This window comes from Chrysochloris asiatica, unplaced genomic scaffold, assembly GCF_000296735.1.
Source record: "Chrysochloris asiatica unplaced genomic scaffold, ChrAsi1.0 scaffold00020, whole genome shotgun sequence".
In the NCBI taxonomy this organism is placed as follows: Eukaryota; Metazoa; Chordata; class Mammalia; order Afrosoricida; family Chrysochloridae; genus Chrysochloris; species Chrysochloris asiatica.
This window is the reverse complement of record NW_006408538.1, coordinates 16,463,621-16,482,729: the sequence shown is the minus strand read 5'-3', so window position 1 is coordinate 16,482,729 and position 19,109 is coordinate 16,463,621. Positions and strand designations below refer to the sequence as shown.

Below are 19,109 nucleotides of genomic sequence, written 5' to 3'. Positions count from 1 at the left end.
TCGATTGATGATGCATGGAGGGGATTGGAACCATGGCAATGAAACAATGTACAGTGGAACAAATGTAAAACTAAAGTTCTCCCATGTAAAATATCATATAATTCACAATAAAACATGGAAAAAAAATGCTATGTCTGAAATACCAGCAAACAGCATGTAAATCAGGGTAAAGGAGGAATTCTAATGTTGAAGTGTTCTAGGTTTCTTTTTGAACCATTTCAAGAGGTAGCGTATGATCAAGAGCCAATGTTACTGAAGGAAGAAGTTTAAGGTACACTGAAGGCATTAACAAAGAACAAGGCTCCTGGAATTGATGGAATACAAATTGAAAATTTTCAACAAACTGATGTAGGCCAAGAAATTTGAAAGATAACAACCCGGCCGACTGATTAGAAGAGAATCCATAGTTGTGCCCATTCCAAAGAGAATAACCCAATGGAATGCAGAAATCACTGGACAATATCATTAATATCACATGCAAGTAAAATTTTTCTAAGGATAATTCAAAAACAGCAGCAACCAGTACATTGACAGAGAACTGCAGAGGATCAAGTTGGATTTAGATGAGACTGTGGAACAAGGGATATCATTGTTGACATCAGATGGATCTCGACTAAAAACAGAAAATACTAGAAAGATTTTTACGTCTGCTGTATAGACTGTGCAGAGGCTTTCGACTGTGTGGACCGTGATAAGCTATGACCAACATTGCAGACAGACAGTCGTTCAAGCAAAACAAGGGACACTGGTCTGAAATCAGGAAAGGTGTGCCGCAAGAGTTGCATCCTTTTCAACCTACTTATTCAATTTGTATACTGAGCAAACAGTCTGAGAAGCTGGATTATACAAAGAAGAACATGGCATCAGATTAAAGGAAGACTCATTAAGAACTTGTGATAAGCTAATACAACCTTGCTTGCTGAAAGTGAAGAGGACTTAAAATACTTACTGATGACAATCAAAGACCACGACTGTCAGTCTGGGTTGCACCTCAATGTAAAGAAACCAAGTATCCTCACTACAAGAGTAATAAATAACATCATGATAAATTTCATTTTGCTTGGATCCGCCATAAACAATCTTGAAAGCAGCAGTCAAGAAATCCAAAACGATGTATTGCATTAGGCAAATCTGCTGCACAAGGCCTCTTTAAAGTGTTCAAGAGCAAAGAAGTCAGTTTGAGGACTAAGGTGCTTCTGACCCAAGCCATGATATTTTCAATAGCTTTAATGCATGTGAAAGTTGGACAATGAATAAGGAAGACCACAGAAGAGTCCATACATTTGAGTTAGGGTTTCAGAGAATATTAAAGGTATCATGGACTACCTGAAGAACAAATTTGTGTTAGAAGTACAACCAGAAGGTCAGGATGGCCATATTTCATCTCTCATACATTGTATCAGTAGGGACCAGTCCGTAGAGAAGGACATCATACTTGGCAAAGTGGGAGGGTCAGTGAAAAAGAGGGAGACCCGCAACAAGATGGGCTCAAGCAGCAACAATGGGCTCAAGTGTAGCAACAATTGTGAGGGTAGCGCAGGACTGGACAGTGTTTTCTGCTGTACATTGGGTCACTAAGGGTTGGATGTGACTCCACAGAACCTAACAACAACCATAGACTTCTTTTTCTGTTTTGGATGGAAATAGTGTTAAGATATTTATTTAATTTTTGACTTGCTTTTAAGTGCTGCTGAGTTGGTTCTGACATCAAACACCCAGTTTAGGGTTTCCAAGGCTATAAATCTTTACAGGAGCATATAGCCTCATCTTTCTGCCATGGAGTAGCTTGTGGATTTGAACTACTGATCCTGAGATTAGCAGTCTAGTGCTTATCCTACAACACCAACAGTGCTCCTCAAGTGTAGAAATAGGATGTAGCACTGTAGGATAATAAATAGGATGTAGCACTGTAGGATAAATAAAATAGGATGTAGCACTGGACCACAGGATTGGTTTGAACTGCAAGGTAAATGCTTCAAATTCACCAGCCACTCTTCAGAAACCCTTTACAGGGTTGCTATGAGTCAGAACCTACTCGACGGCACTTAACAATGAGAAAAAGAAAAAAAGGAACAAAGGCAAATTTAATTTTATATAATAAATAAAGGCTAGCAGCATTGAAAAAGTGGGAGGAGTAGAAGTAAAAATTAAGGTAATACAAAGAAGTTCAGATGTATAATAATCATAATATATGTTAATATAATAAACTCACCAGCTCAGAGATTATAAGACTAGATATAAACAAAATTAAGATATATGCCCTTTACAAGAGATATATCTACAGCATAAAGTTGAAATGGTAGAAAGGAAAATGATAAGTAGGTGAATACCTAAAGAAAGTTGCCATAACAGAATTAATGTCAGCTCCAATAAACTTTAAGAAAAAAATGCATTATTAGTAGTTATTATTGTTGTTAGTGCCATTGAGTCAGTTCTGACTCATAGCAACCCTGTACAGCTTTTCCAGGCAGTGGATGGTGAATTTGAACCGCTGTCCTTGCGGTTTAAACCACCTTGTGGTAGAGTGCTTATCCTACTGTGCCACACCAGGACTGCTTTATTAACAATAGAGAAGGTTACTGTGTAATGATGAAAGGTTCAATTTGCCAGGAAGATATAATGATTATAAATTTGTAAGAGCTTAATTGATTAATCAACATTTATATGATTAAATTTTTATTAGAAATTGAGAAGTCCATTATCATAGGAGGAACTGTAATATATCTCTCAATTATTGATAGACCAAATATAAAATCAGTTCTTTCTGATGGCACTGTGATTGATCATTCTGCAGTGCAACTCCATGTATCTGAAAATGGTTCAGAAATTCTTGAGCTTTATAGTACATACAAACCTTTAAACTCAGAGTTTAGATTTATAAGCTGGCTTCTGTTTTCAAACCTAATGCACTACCTAAATGATCAAGGTGCTTAAAAATAATTTGCTACACCCACTTGTTACTTAACAACTGGGTTAGGTTACATACAAAGACCAGATAGACATGCAAAAATGGAAGGTGATTACATCTTTTTGTAACTGCCAAACCACTGAGAATCCTGACCCCAGCAAGTTGACACATGACCTTAATCATCGCAATCAACTTTACTCTTACCTCGTGTCTCAGCATTCATCATGGTCAGACAAACATCGTTGTTAGCTGGTGCTGCTGTTTTTAATCAGACCATCACGTTATCCACGAATCAAACCCTCTGTCTTGGTTCGCTAGTGCTGTACAAACAGAATGACCACAGTGGATGGCTTTGACAAACCAATTTATTCTCTCACAGTTTGGGAGACTCAAAGTCCAAATTCAGAGCGCTGACTCTGGAATAAGGTCTTTGTCTTCTTTCAGCATCTGTAGGTCCTGCATTCGTTGGGGATCTCCATGCATCTTGGCATCAATCTTCCTCTCGATTTCTCTTGAATTTCACAGTGTACGGACCCCAGGATCAAAGGATGCACTCCATTCCTGACTCTTCTTTCTTGCTTATTGTAGGTCCCTCTGAGCTCTGCTTGCCTGTTTAATCTCTTTTACATCTCAAAAGAGATTGATTCAAGAGACAGCCTAATCCTGTAGATTGCAGCCAGTCTCAGTAACATCACAGAAGTGAGGATTTACAAAACAGAGGATAATTACATTATATGAGGGCTGATCACATCAGATTATATCATGGGGGAAGTGGTTATTTTATAGTAGATCTCTTCATGGGGGGTTACTGCATCTTAATTGCCAAACCAAATCCCAGCCCAGCACATTGACACAAAATCTTGGCTGCCACAATTGTGAATTTACAAAATAGTCAGATAATAGATTTCTTACTGTTGTCATAAAGGCGAGATGACTGATTTCGCAGTACCATGGTTATATTCAGACTTACATTATATTATACTGTTTAGAAATATTTTTAAATTTTTACATTTGTATAATGGTGTTAATCTGAAACTTTTAGACCCAATACTTTTAAGGTCTTTGCTTGAAGGTCCACATACACAATTAATTGATTCAGGTTATGTGTAGTATGGATGCATTTTATCTTCCCCCCAGGAATTTAGGGACATAGCTGTTTTTATGAATCAACCCTCTTTCTCCATTCTTTTTTTTTTCTAATGTTTTATTGTGAATTGTGTGATAGTCTACATGGAAAAACATCAGCTTCTTTCTCCAGTCTTACTAAGATCTTATTAGTTAGTCTTGCCATTGCTGCTTTAAAATACTCTAAAAGCTAAAATTATATTAAAAAACAGTTAATGACATGGAAAAATTTCAGTGTATATTAATGAAATAGGTATGTTATAAAAAAATATGTTTCTTTTTTTCCAAATTGATGTGTATGTGGAACAGAACTCAAAGTTATTTAAAAAGACTAGGTTTACTGGTCAGATAAAGACTGGTGGAAGCTCTAAGACTCTGGCCCTTAGTCATCCTTCAAGTCTGGAAATGAATTCACCCCCCCGGGACTCAATCTCCAGCCAAACAATAGGTCATAAGGGGAACAATAGTACTAGGGAGGTACTTCACACCTTAGAGTCATCAGCCTCTTGATATACAAAGGGCGGCATTTACCCAAGGATAAAATTTAAGAAGAGTTAGGAAAGGAGAAATGGAAAACAGGAAGCACATGAGGAAGTGTGATAAGTGTTGTTTCATGATGTGAATTGCAACCAATGAGATGAAGCAAAATGTGTATGGATTTTTTAATGGAAAACTGATCAGCTATGTAAACCTTCATGTAGTTCACAATGAAAGGTTAAAAAAAATAAAGTGATCTATTGTAGTAGTGAAAATTTTTAAAAAAGAGGAATATATGTGTGTAGAAAAAACCTGAGAGAATACATACCAAAAAGCTAGCAGTGTATATCTTGGGTAGTGAGGGAATGTCTCCCTCTTTATGTTTTTCTGTATTTTTCATAACAATGAACATTTTTTATAATCAGAACAAACAGGTAATTCTGTAAGGAAGCAAGGAAAGATTGAAATGTCTCTCTTAAATGATTTCTTTGCCTTTATTTTCCCTTTGCATATTGCTTCTTAAAGACCCTCACTTACTTCCTGTGCCAATCAAATAAGATTCCAGCCCTGTCTGTCCCACAGGGTCTTCACAGCATGGCTTCAGCCTAGCTTTCCATTGTGTTGCTATCCCCTCTCTATAGAATTTTCTCACGAATACTTAAATGTATTTTGCTCTTTGACATTCAGTTGTTCAGTTGCTCAGAAGAAAATTCGTTTAAACTCCTTTAACTCCCGTGTCTCAGAAAATCTTCCCCTTCCCACCACCTCCATCCACTGCTACTCACTCAGCTACATGGGCTGTTACAACCGCCTTCCCGTTGCCTTCCATCTCCTACCCATGCCTCCGCAAAAGTATGCCCTCTTCACAGCAGCCAGAGGCTTTTCTTTATTTGTGCGTGTGTGTGTTTATGTCAGTCAAATGTCATTCTTCTGAGGAAAATCCTCTATAAGTTCACTTATAGTATGTTTGTTGTTGCTGTTGCGAAGTGCTGTTGAGTCGGTTCCAACCCATAGTGACCCTGTATAGGGTTTCCGAGGAGCAGCTGATGAGCTTGAACTGCTGACCTTGTGGTTCAAACCGACTTTGCAGGTAGTTTGAGCACTAGTTTGAGGGTTTTTCAAAAAGTTCATGAAAATGGAATGAAAAGATAATGGAATTTTTCCATAGACTTTTTGAAGCCTTCTAATAAAAACCAAAGTCCTTACTCTGAGACTGTGAGCTGGTCCTCCTTACCTCTCTGACCTCATCACTTCTCTCCCACTTTTCCTCTCTCATACCACACACATGCCTGCTTCACTTGTCTGCAGTTCTAGGGGATGTTGTTCCCTCTCTGAAACAGCACACTCATTCCCCAACCCCAGTCTGCTCCCTCTTTTCTATTGCATTTTCTTTATGGTGTTTATCACTACCTGACAGTGTGTGTATTTGCTTACTGTCTGTCTCTACTAGAATGTAAGTTGCTTAAGGGCATGGACTTGTTTTATTGGTAGTTCAGACCCAACCACCACTCGTGGAAATCCTAGACAGGGTAAGTATGAGTCCGAACTGACACCACCCAGTTAACAACTTTGTGAAAGCCAGACTTGTGTAATGTAGGAAACCTGTCAGAGAAGGAAAACTCGGATATTTTTCACTAATGGGAACTGGTAGAAAAGCATTAAGACTTCACCTTGCCAAAGCCATAACATTTGCAATACTCAGGAAAACAAGGCAGTCCCATTGAGTTCTGGCTCTGACAGGTTTCATTGTATTTTCACCACCTCTGAGGGTATCTGGATCCTTAGTGGTTTAGTGGGTAAGCACTTGTCTTATAACTGAAAGGTGGGTCTGACCCCAACTGCTGCTTCACAGGAGAAAGATGAGGCAGCCAGATTCTGTTGAAAATGATGGTCTTGGAAACCCTATGGGGTTCTCCTCTGTTCAGTAGGGTTACTATGAGTCAGAATTGATGGCAATAGGTTTTGGGGTTTTGTGAGGCCATCAGCCATTCCTGTCTCCTTCGAGATCTTATATTCTGTCAATTGTCTCTGTTGTCTAGAGTTTCCTTGTTGTCCTCTCTATTGAATAACCTTAATGTCAATAAGCATTTTCAACTCCTTTCTTCATTGAAAAGGATACAAACAACTTTTCCTCAACTCTATAGTTCCAATTTCCAAGGCATTCATTTCTTTTCAAATTGTTTGAGTTATGTGCACTTGTCACGTTCACCTCCCCAACCTTAAACCTCTGTAACCTGGCTTCTGGTTCTGGTGTGCCAGTGAAGCAGTTTTGGCAGGTTTCTATTGACATTTTGTTTGTCAGAAATAAGTAGGTGCTTTTTTTTTTCTTTCTTTTCTTACTTTATTTTTTTGTAGCAATGCACTGTACTGATTATCCCCACCCACCTTCAACCTGTGTCTTAGCCTCTTCGTCTCCCTTTTCTTTCCTTGTTCTTATCGATTGTGTTTGCTGTTACCATCTCTGCCCCTTAGATAAAACGTCCCATAGGGCTTTGTTCTTAGCTTGCCTCTTGGCTATGTGTGAATTCCCCCCAGGTGACTGCATCTATCCCATGATTTTAACTGCTATTTGTGCATAGATGATTCCCAAATCTGTATCTATTGCCCAGATTTTTCTCTTGCCTTCCAGACTTATATTTCCGTCTCTCTGCTGGACATGTCCTCCTTGATACCCTGTGCATAGACATGAAATCATGCACAGTATTAACCCTGTGTGTGACACAGCTCAGCATAACAGCATCACATAGCACTTCTCCAGAATGCTGCACCTTAATAACCCATCTGGTCATTTAAGGCAGACTCTTGGGAGCCATTCTCAACGTCCTCTCCACGAACACTGCCACATCCAAATAAGTATCAAGACCTTACCTCTTATGTAGTGCTTTAAATTCATCCCCGTGGTTCAGTCCTCACCACCCCTGCTGTAGTGTGGGTCTTCATCATTTCCCTTCTGTCCTGCAGTCGGTAAGAGGCTGGTCTCTGAAGCCAGACTGTATGGGTTCTCATTTTTCTCAGCCACTTTTTAGTTATGTGTCCTTGATCAAGTTTCATGATCTCTGTGTCTCAGTTACCTCATTGGTCAAGTAAGAGAATAATTTATTTTGAGGATTAAATGATTTAATAGCTGTAAAGTGTTTAGGACAGTGCCTGACACACACTGGATGTTTGTTGGTTTTCCTACTTGGTGCTGTAGATAAACACTGGACCGCAAGGTCCGTTTGACCTGCAAGGTCGGCAGTTCAGACTCACTAGCCGCTCCTTAGAAACCCTATCCAGAGTGGCTATGAGTCGGAACCAACTCAACAGCACTTACCAACAGCTCTTAGCTGACCTTAGTACTGCTGACCTCTTTACTGCTCATGCATTTTCCACTCTGCCAAAAGAGTTTGCTTTCAAAAATGTGCTTCTGACCAGACTCTTCCCTTCTTAAGAGCCTTTCGATGGCTTCCCAAGTCACATCATTACTATAAATCCAGCTCATCTCCATTCTTGGTAGAGCTATGATAAATCATTTTCAGCTTTTCAAATATTCTATGATTTTATATGCCTGGGCTTCTTTGCATATACTATTTCTTCTGTTTTAAGGGTCCTTCGTTTCCTGGTTTTATCCACAAGTCTTTACTAATCCTTCAAGACTTAAGTTTAAACCTCCTGTGAAAATATGGCCCTTTCCAGGTAGAGACGATCACTACTTTTATGATGCCTCCCAACACTCCCCATGGTATATTACCATGATTTGTTTCTGTGTCTGTTCTCTTGACAAGCCTGTGAGCTCCAGGATGGTGGGGGCTGCAGCCTCTTCTTCCTCCTCTTATGCAGGGCCTTGTGTGGTGATAGCACAGAGTAAGTGATGCCATCAGGAACTAAAGCCAAACCCATTGCTGTTGGGTCTATTCTGCCTCCTAGTGGCCCCATAGCAGAGAGTAGAATTGTCACTTAGGCTTTCCAAAGCTGTCATCTTTACAGAAGCAGAGTACCATATTTTTATCCCATGAGGTAGTAGCTGATGAGTTTGAATCACCCACCTTTTGGTTAGCAGCTGAACGCTGATCTTTGTGCTACGAGGGCTCCTTAGATGTTCCATAAGAATTGTTAAATTAATCACCAGGGCTTTGAGGTTTACTACAACTTCTGTCTTTAAATTCTGCAGGCTTCAGGAATTAGCTGATCGAGTGTTGGAGCGTTTTCATTCATCTGGACTAACAGTGAAAGAGTGGAATACTGTGAAACTCCATGCTACAGTCATGAATACGTTGTTCAGGAAAGACCCCAATGGTAAGTCTGTCATAAAACTACAGCCCAGTTTATGATCCGCAAGGCCTTACGGTGTTAAATAGAATGGGCGTCAAAGAAGCTCTGATACATTTTCTTTTTTAGTTCTATTAGCTTGTTTTGGTGAGCACAGTGAAAGTGGGCAAGGACGTAGCCATCACAGGAATGTAATATTTCAGATCTTTTATTTCTGTAACACATAGAGTTGTCAGATTTAGTAAGAAAAACACAGAATGTGCAGTTAAATTTGAATTTCACATAAACTACTAAATGTTTTTAAATATGACAATGTTTCATGAAATGCTGGTGCCTTTCTTATTCTTGCCTTCATTCTTCCTGCCATTTCAGCCACTGTCACATGTATAATTCCACCCCTTCATTGCATTCACTGTGTTATATAGCCATCACGCTATTTATTAACAAGTTTTCATCACTCTTAACAGAAACTCAGTGCCCTTAATAAATTACTCTCCATCTCCCCTCCCACTCATCCCAGTTGTGCCCTTTTTGAAAGGAGAGAAATAGGTTAACCTAGTAAATGTTAGGGCAGTAGTGCTCAGCCAGGGACGATTTTACCCCCATTTTATGTTGTTATTATCATAGATTACATTTACATCTTTGTTCATTGTGTACCCTTGGCACATTTTGTAACATTTTTTGTTACAATTTGGGATTGGAGCAGTTCTTATTGGCATCTAGTATGTAGTAGCTAGGGGTGCTGTTAAATATTCTGCAATGCACAGGACAGCCACCACAACAAAGAAATTTCAACCCAAAATGTCAGGAGTGTCAAGGTTGAGAAATCCTGGGTTAGAGTGGTCATTTATTCCCTTGGAATCTTAGTCTGTATATGTTGTTGTTGTTGTTAAGTAACATGGAGTTGGTTCTGACTCATTCTGAGGAGCAACTAGTGGGTTTGAACCACCCATCTTGCAGTTAGCAGTCCAGTGCTTATCCTACACCAGAACTCCTAGCCTTCATATGTTCTTGCTCCTAAGTGCCGTGGAGTTAGTTCAGACCCTTTTTAGGGTCTCCGAGGAGCAGCTAGTGGCTTTTAACCAACAACCTTGCAGTTAGCAGTCAAGTACTTATCCTAAAACGCCACACCAGAGCATCAGCCTTCATATAAGAATGTCTTGTTTTAACCCTTGGTTTTGGATAATCATCTTTATTTCAAACAGAGTTCTTTGTTTTTACCAACCTCAAGCACCCAAGTGTGAGCTTCTTAGCACATTCAACATCTGATCAGAAGCCACACATTTTAGTCTTCCTTCCAGGCCCTGCTGTTGAAAGTACAAAAGCACCAGCAACCGCTCTTTAGATTTTAGTGCCTCTGTTAGGACTCTGAACTTGGTTTTCAAAATCTAGCTTGTAGGAAGACTCCATCAGGACTTGCATCCATGTATAATTTGTAAATTTATGCTCTATAAAAGTTTATGTTTTATTTTTGTCAGGGTACAACTTTTTATTTACTCAAATATGCCAAAGATTCCAACTAGACAGAATTGAACAATAGCCCTATTTAGTTGGGAGTCATGAAAGGCCAAGAGACATTAGCTATCCGATTATTAATGCTAAAGTATTAATGACTTGTGATATTAGATTATATTTTGCGTAAAACTTTTCTAAATAAACCATTGTTTTACCTTTGTTGTTGTTAACGTGCCGTTGAGTCAGTTCTGACTCACAGAGACTCTGTAGAGTGTTTTCAAGGATTCTGTTTTACCTTTATGAGTATTGATATCAAAAGAGGTTCAAAAACTCATTCAAAACCTATAGACTCTTGTTTTGGTAGTTAATAGCATCCAAAACTCTGGATTTGTTCTTGATCTGATAAAGCACATTTCTTTTATTTGAATGTTGTTGTTGTTGTTAAGTGCCTTCGAGTCGGAACCGACCCATAGCGACCCTGTACAGGGTTTCCGAGGGTGTAAATCCTTACGGGAGTAGAAAGCCTCATCTTTCTCCCGCGGAGCGGCTGGTAGTTTCGAACCACTGACCTTAAGGTTCGCAGCCCGATTCGTAACCACTACGCTACCAGAGCTCCTTTATTTGAATAGTACTTCAAAAAGTACAGTTTTCATAGTATTTATGTACTATAATTTAGTCTATCTCATTGAAACACTTAAAGGGCTTTGAAATAATTTTTAATTTTGAAAGCACAATAAGGTACATTTTTGTTGTTAAGTGCTGTTGAGTTGGTTCTGATTCATAGTGTGTTCCTATAAAGGATATCTGAGGAGCAGCTAGTGAGCTTGAACTGCTGACTTTGTGGTTCAAACCGACCCTGCAGTCCAGTGCATTAACCCGCAGTACCACATAGGTATTGTATATTTTGACATCATTATGCAAAGGCAGACTTACAGCTCTCTATACCAAGATAGCGCCACACAAGGCAGATTAGGTAAATGTGAAATGAAGAGCTTTGTCAGCAACAACACAGAATATCAGACCAAGCAGGCTCAGGGGATGGTGCTAGAACACTGAACCACATATAAAGGAATACTTAGAAGCTTGGAAGGCGTATAGCTAGGGGAATTTGTAGCAGACTCAAGAAATCCATTGCTTTCAAATTCAAGATGCTCAGCTGCTCCTGGAGCCGCCATCTTGGGGGAAGCCAGGCAGGAGAAGGATCAGAACAGCCACGAACGCCTGAAAGAACCGTGGCGATACAAATGTGGACATTCTTTTTTTGGTGTCTGTTCACTAGTCTCTCACTGCCTGCACACCTCCATTCTGGTAACTAGAGGGGATGCCTGAGCGAATGGACACCCAACCCCCATCCCTGGAGGGTTCTACTATGCATGTTCACAGATCTCCTTGAAATTTAAAGTGACAGTTTCCACTTAAAACCAAATGGTCACCACTCATCTGTCAGTGTGTCGTACTGTGGTGGCTTATGAGTTGCTGTGATTCTGAAAGCTATGCCACCGGTATTTTAAATACCAGCAGGGTCACCCATGGTGGACAGATTTCAAATGAGCTTCCAGACAAAGACAGACTAGGAAGAAAGAGTGATTAACTACTTCTGAATATTTAGTCACTGAAAACCTCATGAATAGCAGAGAAACACTGTCAGATATAGTGTCGGAAAATGAGCCACTCAGATTGGAAAGCACTCAAAATGTGACTGGGGAAGAGCTGGCTCCTCAAAGTAGAGTTGACCGTGATGATGCGAGTGGAGTAAAGCCAGTGGGGCACACTCAAAATGCTGATGGGGCACAACTCAGAATGTAGAGAAACAGCTGTAAACATCCACTGAAAATTGGAATATGAAATGTATGAAGTATGAATCTAGGAAAATTAGAAATTGTAAAAAATGAAGTGGAAAACTTAAACATTGATATCTTAGGCATTAGTGAGCTGAAATGGACTGGTATTGGCCATTTTGAATCTGACAATCACATGGTTTACTATGCTGAGAGTGATAAATTGAAGAGGTATGGTGTTATATTCGTTGTCAAAAAGAACATACCCAGATTAGTCATGAGGTATAATGCTGTCTGTTATAGGATAATATCCATGCACCTACAGGGAAGCCCGAGGAGCTCTGGTAGCGTAGTGGTTATGAATCGGGCTGCAAACCTTAAAGTCAGCAGTGTGAAACTATCAGCCGCTGCACGGGAGAAAGATGAGGCATTCAGTTCCCATAAAGATTTACAGCCTCAGAAACCCTGTACAGGGTCACTTTGGGTCGGGACCAATTCAACAGCACTTAACAACAACTGGGAAACCTAGTTAATACCACTATTATTCAAATTTATGCACCAACCACTAAAGCCAGTGAGGATGAAATAGAAGAATTCTACCAACTTCTTCAATCTGAAATCGATCAAACTTGCGATCAAGATGTATTATTGATCATTACTGATGATTGGGATGCAAAGGTTGGAAGCAAAGAGGAAGGATCAGTATTTGGAAAATATGGCCTTGGTGATAGACATGATGCTGGAGAACCCATGATAGGATTCTGCAAAATCAATGATTTCTTCATTTCAAATACCTTCTTTAGACAGCATAACAGACGACTATACACATGAACCTCACTGTAATAGAATAAAAGCGGGGAAAAGACATATGATCATTTCAGCAGATGCAGAAAAAGCATTTGACAGAATTTAACATTCTTTCATGATGAAGCACTCAGTGAACTAGGAATAGAAGGAAAATTCTTTAGTATTTAAGAAGAACCTATAACTAACATCATACCCAGTGGTGAAAGATGGAGTGCTTTTCCCCTAAGATCAGGAGCATGATAAGGGTGCCTCCTGTCACCGTGCTCTGTGAGCTGATTGACACATCGGTGGACTCAAACATGCACACAGTCATGAAGACAGCATAACATCTGGCAGCATTTCATTATGCCAGACATAAGGTCACTGTGAGTCAGAATTGACTTGACTGCACCTAACAAGAACAACTTCAGCATTGTACTGGAAGTGTCAGCAAGAACAGATAAGCAGGAAACAGAAACCAAAGGCATCAAATTGAAAGGGAATCAGTAGAGTTGTCTCTGTTCCCAGATGATAATGATATTATTTTATGTAGACAGCCTTAAAGAATCCACAGTAAAACTACTTGAGCTAGTAGGTTAATTCAGCCAAATTCCAAGATACAAAATCTGTGCTCAACAATCAGTTCTATTTCTGTGTACAAATAATCAGGAAAAGAAAATCAAGAAAGTTCTACTTAAAACAGTAGCTAAAAGAATAAAATAATTAGGCATAAATTCAGCCAAGTAAGTGAGACTTGCAAAGTGAAAACTGCAAAATATTGCTGAAAGAAACTAAAGAAGACCTAAACAAATGAAAGGACATCTTGTGTTCATGGACATTATTAATACTGTTAATATAACAGTAGTATCAAACTTGTGATGCTAAAACAAATGGAAGAAATGAGGAAGTAAAAGAGATGAAGAGAAAATTTCAAAGGGGACCTCAAGAAGACCAAGTATTATAGTGAAATGTGCAGAAACCTGGAATTAGAAAACCAAAAGGGTAGAAACACGCTCGACAGTTCTCAAGCTGAAAGAACTGAGGAAAAATTTAGGTCCTTTGAAATGTTCTCTAAATTTGGGTATCAAAAAACGTCTGTAGGGATAAGAATTTTGAGAACAATAATAACAAAAAATCTGGAGGGTAGGTGGGTTAAGGTTTCCCAATGAAATTCTTATAGGGTAACCCTTGCTACCCTCAAAGAATGAGTAGGTATATTGATGTAAAGGAAAATAATTTCTCAGTGCAGTTTTCCTGGCCTTTTCCTCACCAATCCAGTTCTCGGTTCTCTTAAAACTTCTTACTGATAAGCTTCTGTAAATATCCTGTGTCCTTTGTAAAAATCTATGAAGAGTATCTCTTTGTTGTTGTTAAGTGCCATCGACTCTGCTCTGATTTACAGTGACCCTATGCATAATAGGCCGGAACACTGCCCAGTCTTGCACCAGCTTCATAGTCGTTATATTTGAACCCACTGCTCTGGCCACTGTGGAATTTCATCCCCTTTGGAAACTCAAAAAGCAGTTGCTATAACTTTCTGAGCCTACTTCTCTGCTTTGACTTTCACTGGCCCAGCTGATTCTCTTCGAAGCCACTAAGGACCTTCTGATTGGACCCTCGTTTTGAATGGACCGTAATGAGACTAAGGGAGTACAGTGGCTCTGTATGAATAGCACTGGACTGTGAACTACAAGGTTGATGGTTCAATCCCATCAGTTACTCTGCAGGAGAAAGATGAGCCTTTCTGCTCCCATAAAGATATACAGCCTCAGAAACCCTATGTAGGGTTGCTGTGAGTTGGAACCCACTTATTGGCACTTAATAATAACAGTGATTCTAAGGGAGTCCTGGTGTGGCACTGTAGGATAGGCACTGGACTGCTAACTGTAATGTCAGTGGTCAGACCTACCAGCCATTCCTGGGAAACCCTATACAGGATTGCCGTAAGTTAGAACCGATTCAACAGCACTTAACAACAACAATGAAACTAAAACACATGTATTACTGAAAAGACTTGTCTGCAACTGTCCACTGATTGTACAGACATGTATAAATGCATCTTGTTTGGAATAAGTCCAGGTATGTACATATTAGAACAGTAGTAGCAGTGGTTTTTTTTTACTTATCATCATACTAGTTAAATCATTCCCTTTCAAAATTCCAGTGGCGGTTTTTCCCAAACCCTCCCCCACCCCCAAATACAAAAACCCATCCTAAAATTCATAAAGAATTTAAAGGGAGTCCATATAGCCTAAACAATATTGAAAACAAAATACAAAATTTGAGGAGTCACATTTCTGATTTAAAAACTTACTACAGAGATACAGAAATCAAAATAATGTGGCACTGATATGAGGATAGCTAGACCAATAGAAACTAACAGAGAACACAGAATTAAACACTCACATATATGCTGAGTTGATTTTTGACAGTACTGACACTATTCAATTAGGAAAGGAAAGGATAGACTTTTCAAAAAGTGGTGCTGGGAAAACTAGAGACTTACCTGCTCCCTCCCCCTTACTTTATATGGATTTGGACCCTTACTTTATACCATAAATAGATTGAAGAACTAAATCTAAGAAATAAAACTATAATTCTGTTAGAACAAAACATAGGTTAAAATCTTCATGACCAATTTAATTATAGATTTTTGGATAGATACCAGAAAGTACAGCTAACAAAAGAATAAATAAAGTGTAGATGGATTGGCAAAGTGGCAGTATCAATGGGCTCATGCGTGGCAACAGTTGTGAGGTTGGCCCAGGATCAGGCAGTTTTTCGTTCTGTGTGCATAGGGTCGCTATGAGTCGGTATCAACTCGATGGCTCCCAACAACAACAACTTTATCAAAATGGAAAACATTAGTGCATCAAAGGACACTATCAACCCACAGAATGGGAGAAGATGTTTGTAAATCATATAATTTACAAGAGAATAATATCCAGATTTTATACTGAACTCTTACAACTCAGTAATAACAGCCCAATTTTAAAAACAGGTAAAAGGACTAGAATAGACAGTTCTCCAAAGAAGATATACACATGACCAATTAGCACATGCTCAACATGATTAGTCACTGGTGGTGGTGATTGTGTGCTGTTGAGTCGATTCCGACTTATAGTGACCCTGTATAGGGTTTCTGAGGCTGTAAATCTTTACAGAAATGGAAAGCCACATCTTTCTACCATGCATTAGTCACTAGGGAAATGTTTAACCACAATGAATTACTACTTCATATCCATTAGGATGGCTGTTATAAAAAAGATAAAAAGTAACAAGTGTTGGTAAGGGTGCTCAAAATGGAATACTTAGGTATTACTGGTGGGATTGTAAAATAGTGCAGCCACTATGGAAAACAGTTTGGTAGTTCCTCAGAAAATTTAACAGAATTACCGTATAGTCCAACAATTTCATTCCTAGATATACCCAAAAGAATTGCAAACAGGGACTCAAACAGATACTTGTACACCAGTGTTCATTAATCACAACAGGCAAAAGTTGGGTACAACCCAAATGTCCATCAACAGGTGAATGGATACGCAAAATGTGGTATACACTTACAGTGTAATATTACTCAGCCAAAAAAAGGAATGTGCTTTCTGATACATGCTGCTACGTTAATGAACTTGCAAACTGTATGTTGAATGAAAGGAGCCTGAGGCAAAAAGACAAATACTGTGTGATTCCACTTATTTGAGCTCTGTAAAATAGGCAAAGTCATAGAAACAGAAAGTAGAATAATGGTTTCTGGAGGCCGAGAGAAGGAGGGAAGGAAGAGTTATTGTTTAATGGATCAGAGTTTGGAATGATGCAGATACCTTGGAAATGAACAGTTGTGATTATTATACATCATTGTGAATATAAATAATTTAATGTCACTAAATTGTAAACTTAAAATTAAAATACAAAATTTTATGTTATATGGGTTTTATCATAAGCAAATAAAAACACATTATTGATACCACTTCATCCTCACTGAGATGGTTTTAATAACAAAACTGGGAAATAGGTGGGGTGAGGGATCCCTGTGCACTGCCAGTGGGAACGTAAAATGGCGTTACAACTCTGGAAAACAGGCTGTTCCTTGAAACTGGAAAGATCAAATTAACATATGATCCAGAAATTCCATTCCTAGATCTGTTCCCAAGAGAAAAGAAAACATACGCCTACACGGAAGCTTGTATATGAATGTTCATAGCAGCGTTATTCCTAGTGATCAAAAGGGAGAAACAACCCAATGCCAATCAATGAATGAATAGATAAATTACAGTCTACACACACACACACACACACACACACACACACACACGGATAATTCAGCCATAACAAGGAAATTATGTGTTGATACATGCTATAACGAGGGTGCACCTAAAAAACATAGGCTAATTGAAAGAAACTAGAACAAAACATCCCATATTTTATAATCCTTTCATGTGAAATATCTTGGATTAGGCAAATCCATAGAGATAAGAAAGCAGATTAATGGTGCCAGGGCATAGTAAATGGTTGCTTAATGGATATATGGGGGTGTTCTTCTGAGGTGGTGAAAAAGTTTTGAAATTAGTGGAAAGTGTGGTTGCTCAATGTTGAATGCACTAAATGCCATTACATTGTACATTTTTAAATGGCTGACTGTATGAATTTACCTCCGTTAAAAACCCCTGTTATAACGGATATATCATATTTATCCGTGAGCTGGTAGATATTTGGGTTGTTTCCACTTCTTGAATATGTGACTAATGCTTCTATGAACATTTGTGTCCAGGTTTTTGTGAAGACATGTTTTCATATCTCTTTGGGTATTATGATTTCTTCCAATTCTTGCCAACATTTGTTAACTTATCTGTTTTTAAAAATGATAGCCATCCTTGTGGGGGTGAAAAACCAGTTGCCATCAAGTCAACTTTGACTAATGGCTACCTCACATGTGTCAGAGTACAGCTATGCACCATGGGGTTCTAAATGGGTGAGTTTTGGAAAGCAGAGCTGAACTGCCTCTGGGATTTGAACCTCCTACCTTTGGGTTAGCAGCTAACCAGTTAACCAGTATCTTGTGAATTGGTATCTTACTGTGATTTTGGATTTGTGTTTCTATGATGGCTAATACTACTTACAGATTTTGAAGCTGTCATTAAAGATTTAAATCCTCAGAAATGATCGTTTTCTTTTTTGTTGTTATTTATCTTGTATTAAATTATTAGTTTTTCTTTCAAAACTTCACATCTCTTTTTTCTCATAATAGAGGACCAATTGCAAAATATGTTAAATTGCAGAATATGTATGAAATTTAGTCTTTTCATTAAGAGAACACATCTCCTGAGAAAAATAGTCTCATAGTTACCTTTGTGTAATTTTCACGGGTTAAACTATGGAGTCCTGGTGTGCCACTGTAGGATAAACACTGGACTGCTAACCATGAGGTCGACAGTTCAAATCCACCAGCCACTCTATGAGAGAAAGATGAAACTGTTTGCTCCCATAATGACTTACATACAGCCTCAGAAACCCTATACAGGGTCACTGTGAGTCAAAACAAACGGGATGGCCTGGAGTTTGAGTTAAAATATATTGTGCTCATAAGTTTTTTTTATCATTACGACGTGATAATTCCATAGGAATACAAATCGTTTTGAGGTTCTGTTGATAGCCAGGAAGGGATTAATATCGCAGAGAATATTCTGAGTTTAAGTGATTCTTTTTTTTTAACCTTTTATTGTGAATTATGTGACAGTTGACATGGGAGAACATTAGCTTTACATTCATCCTGTCGTATATCGTTTCATTGCCATGATTGTAATCCCCTCCATGCATCATCAAGCCTACCCCCTGGTTGTCAGCTGAGTTTAAATAATTCTTGTGGATGCTTTAAAGCTCCTACACTCCAGACTTTCTACTTGGAAAGAACATGGAATTAGTGTTTTACTCAGTCTTTCCTGTGATCCCTTTCCTTGGATATCTTTTCTCTTGCTTTTCTATAGGGAACCTTTTTTGGGATTAAAAGAATTTTGCCATCTAGTCAGTTCTAACTTTTAAGAACCTTTTAGGATAGAGTAGAATGGCCCATGGGGTTTCCAAGGCTGTAAATCTTTTCTTTCTCCTGTGCCGTGTATGGTGGCTTTAAACTGCCAGCCTTTGATTAGTCAAACTTTTAACCACTGTACCACCAAGGCTCCTCCCCTTTTTGGACTCAGCAAACTAAATTAACTCAAGGATCTGAAGTGGAGTTTTGATTTGTTGTTGTTGTTAAGTGCCATCGAGTCAGTTCCGACCCATAGCGACCCTGTACAGGGTTTCCGAGGGTGTAAATCTTTACGGGAGTAGAAAGCCTC

The 19,109-nt window shown here is 38.8% G+C and overlaps 1 protein-coding gene across 1 annotated transcript in view; it reads left to right on the top strand.

Moving 5' to 3' along the window:
- The window catches only part of ASCC1 (activating signal cointegrator 1 complex subunit 1), a 178,376-nt gene that overhangs the window by 98,834 nt on the left and 60,433 nt on the right, over positions 1–19,109 (top strand). The window contains exon 7 of the mRNA XM_006835868.1: positions 8,661–8,785. Coding sequence (XP_006835931.1) covers positions 8,661–8,785 — 125 coding nt within the window. The remainder of the gene's footprint in view (positions 1–8,660; positions 8,786–19,109) is intronic.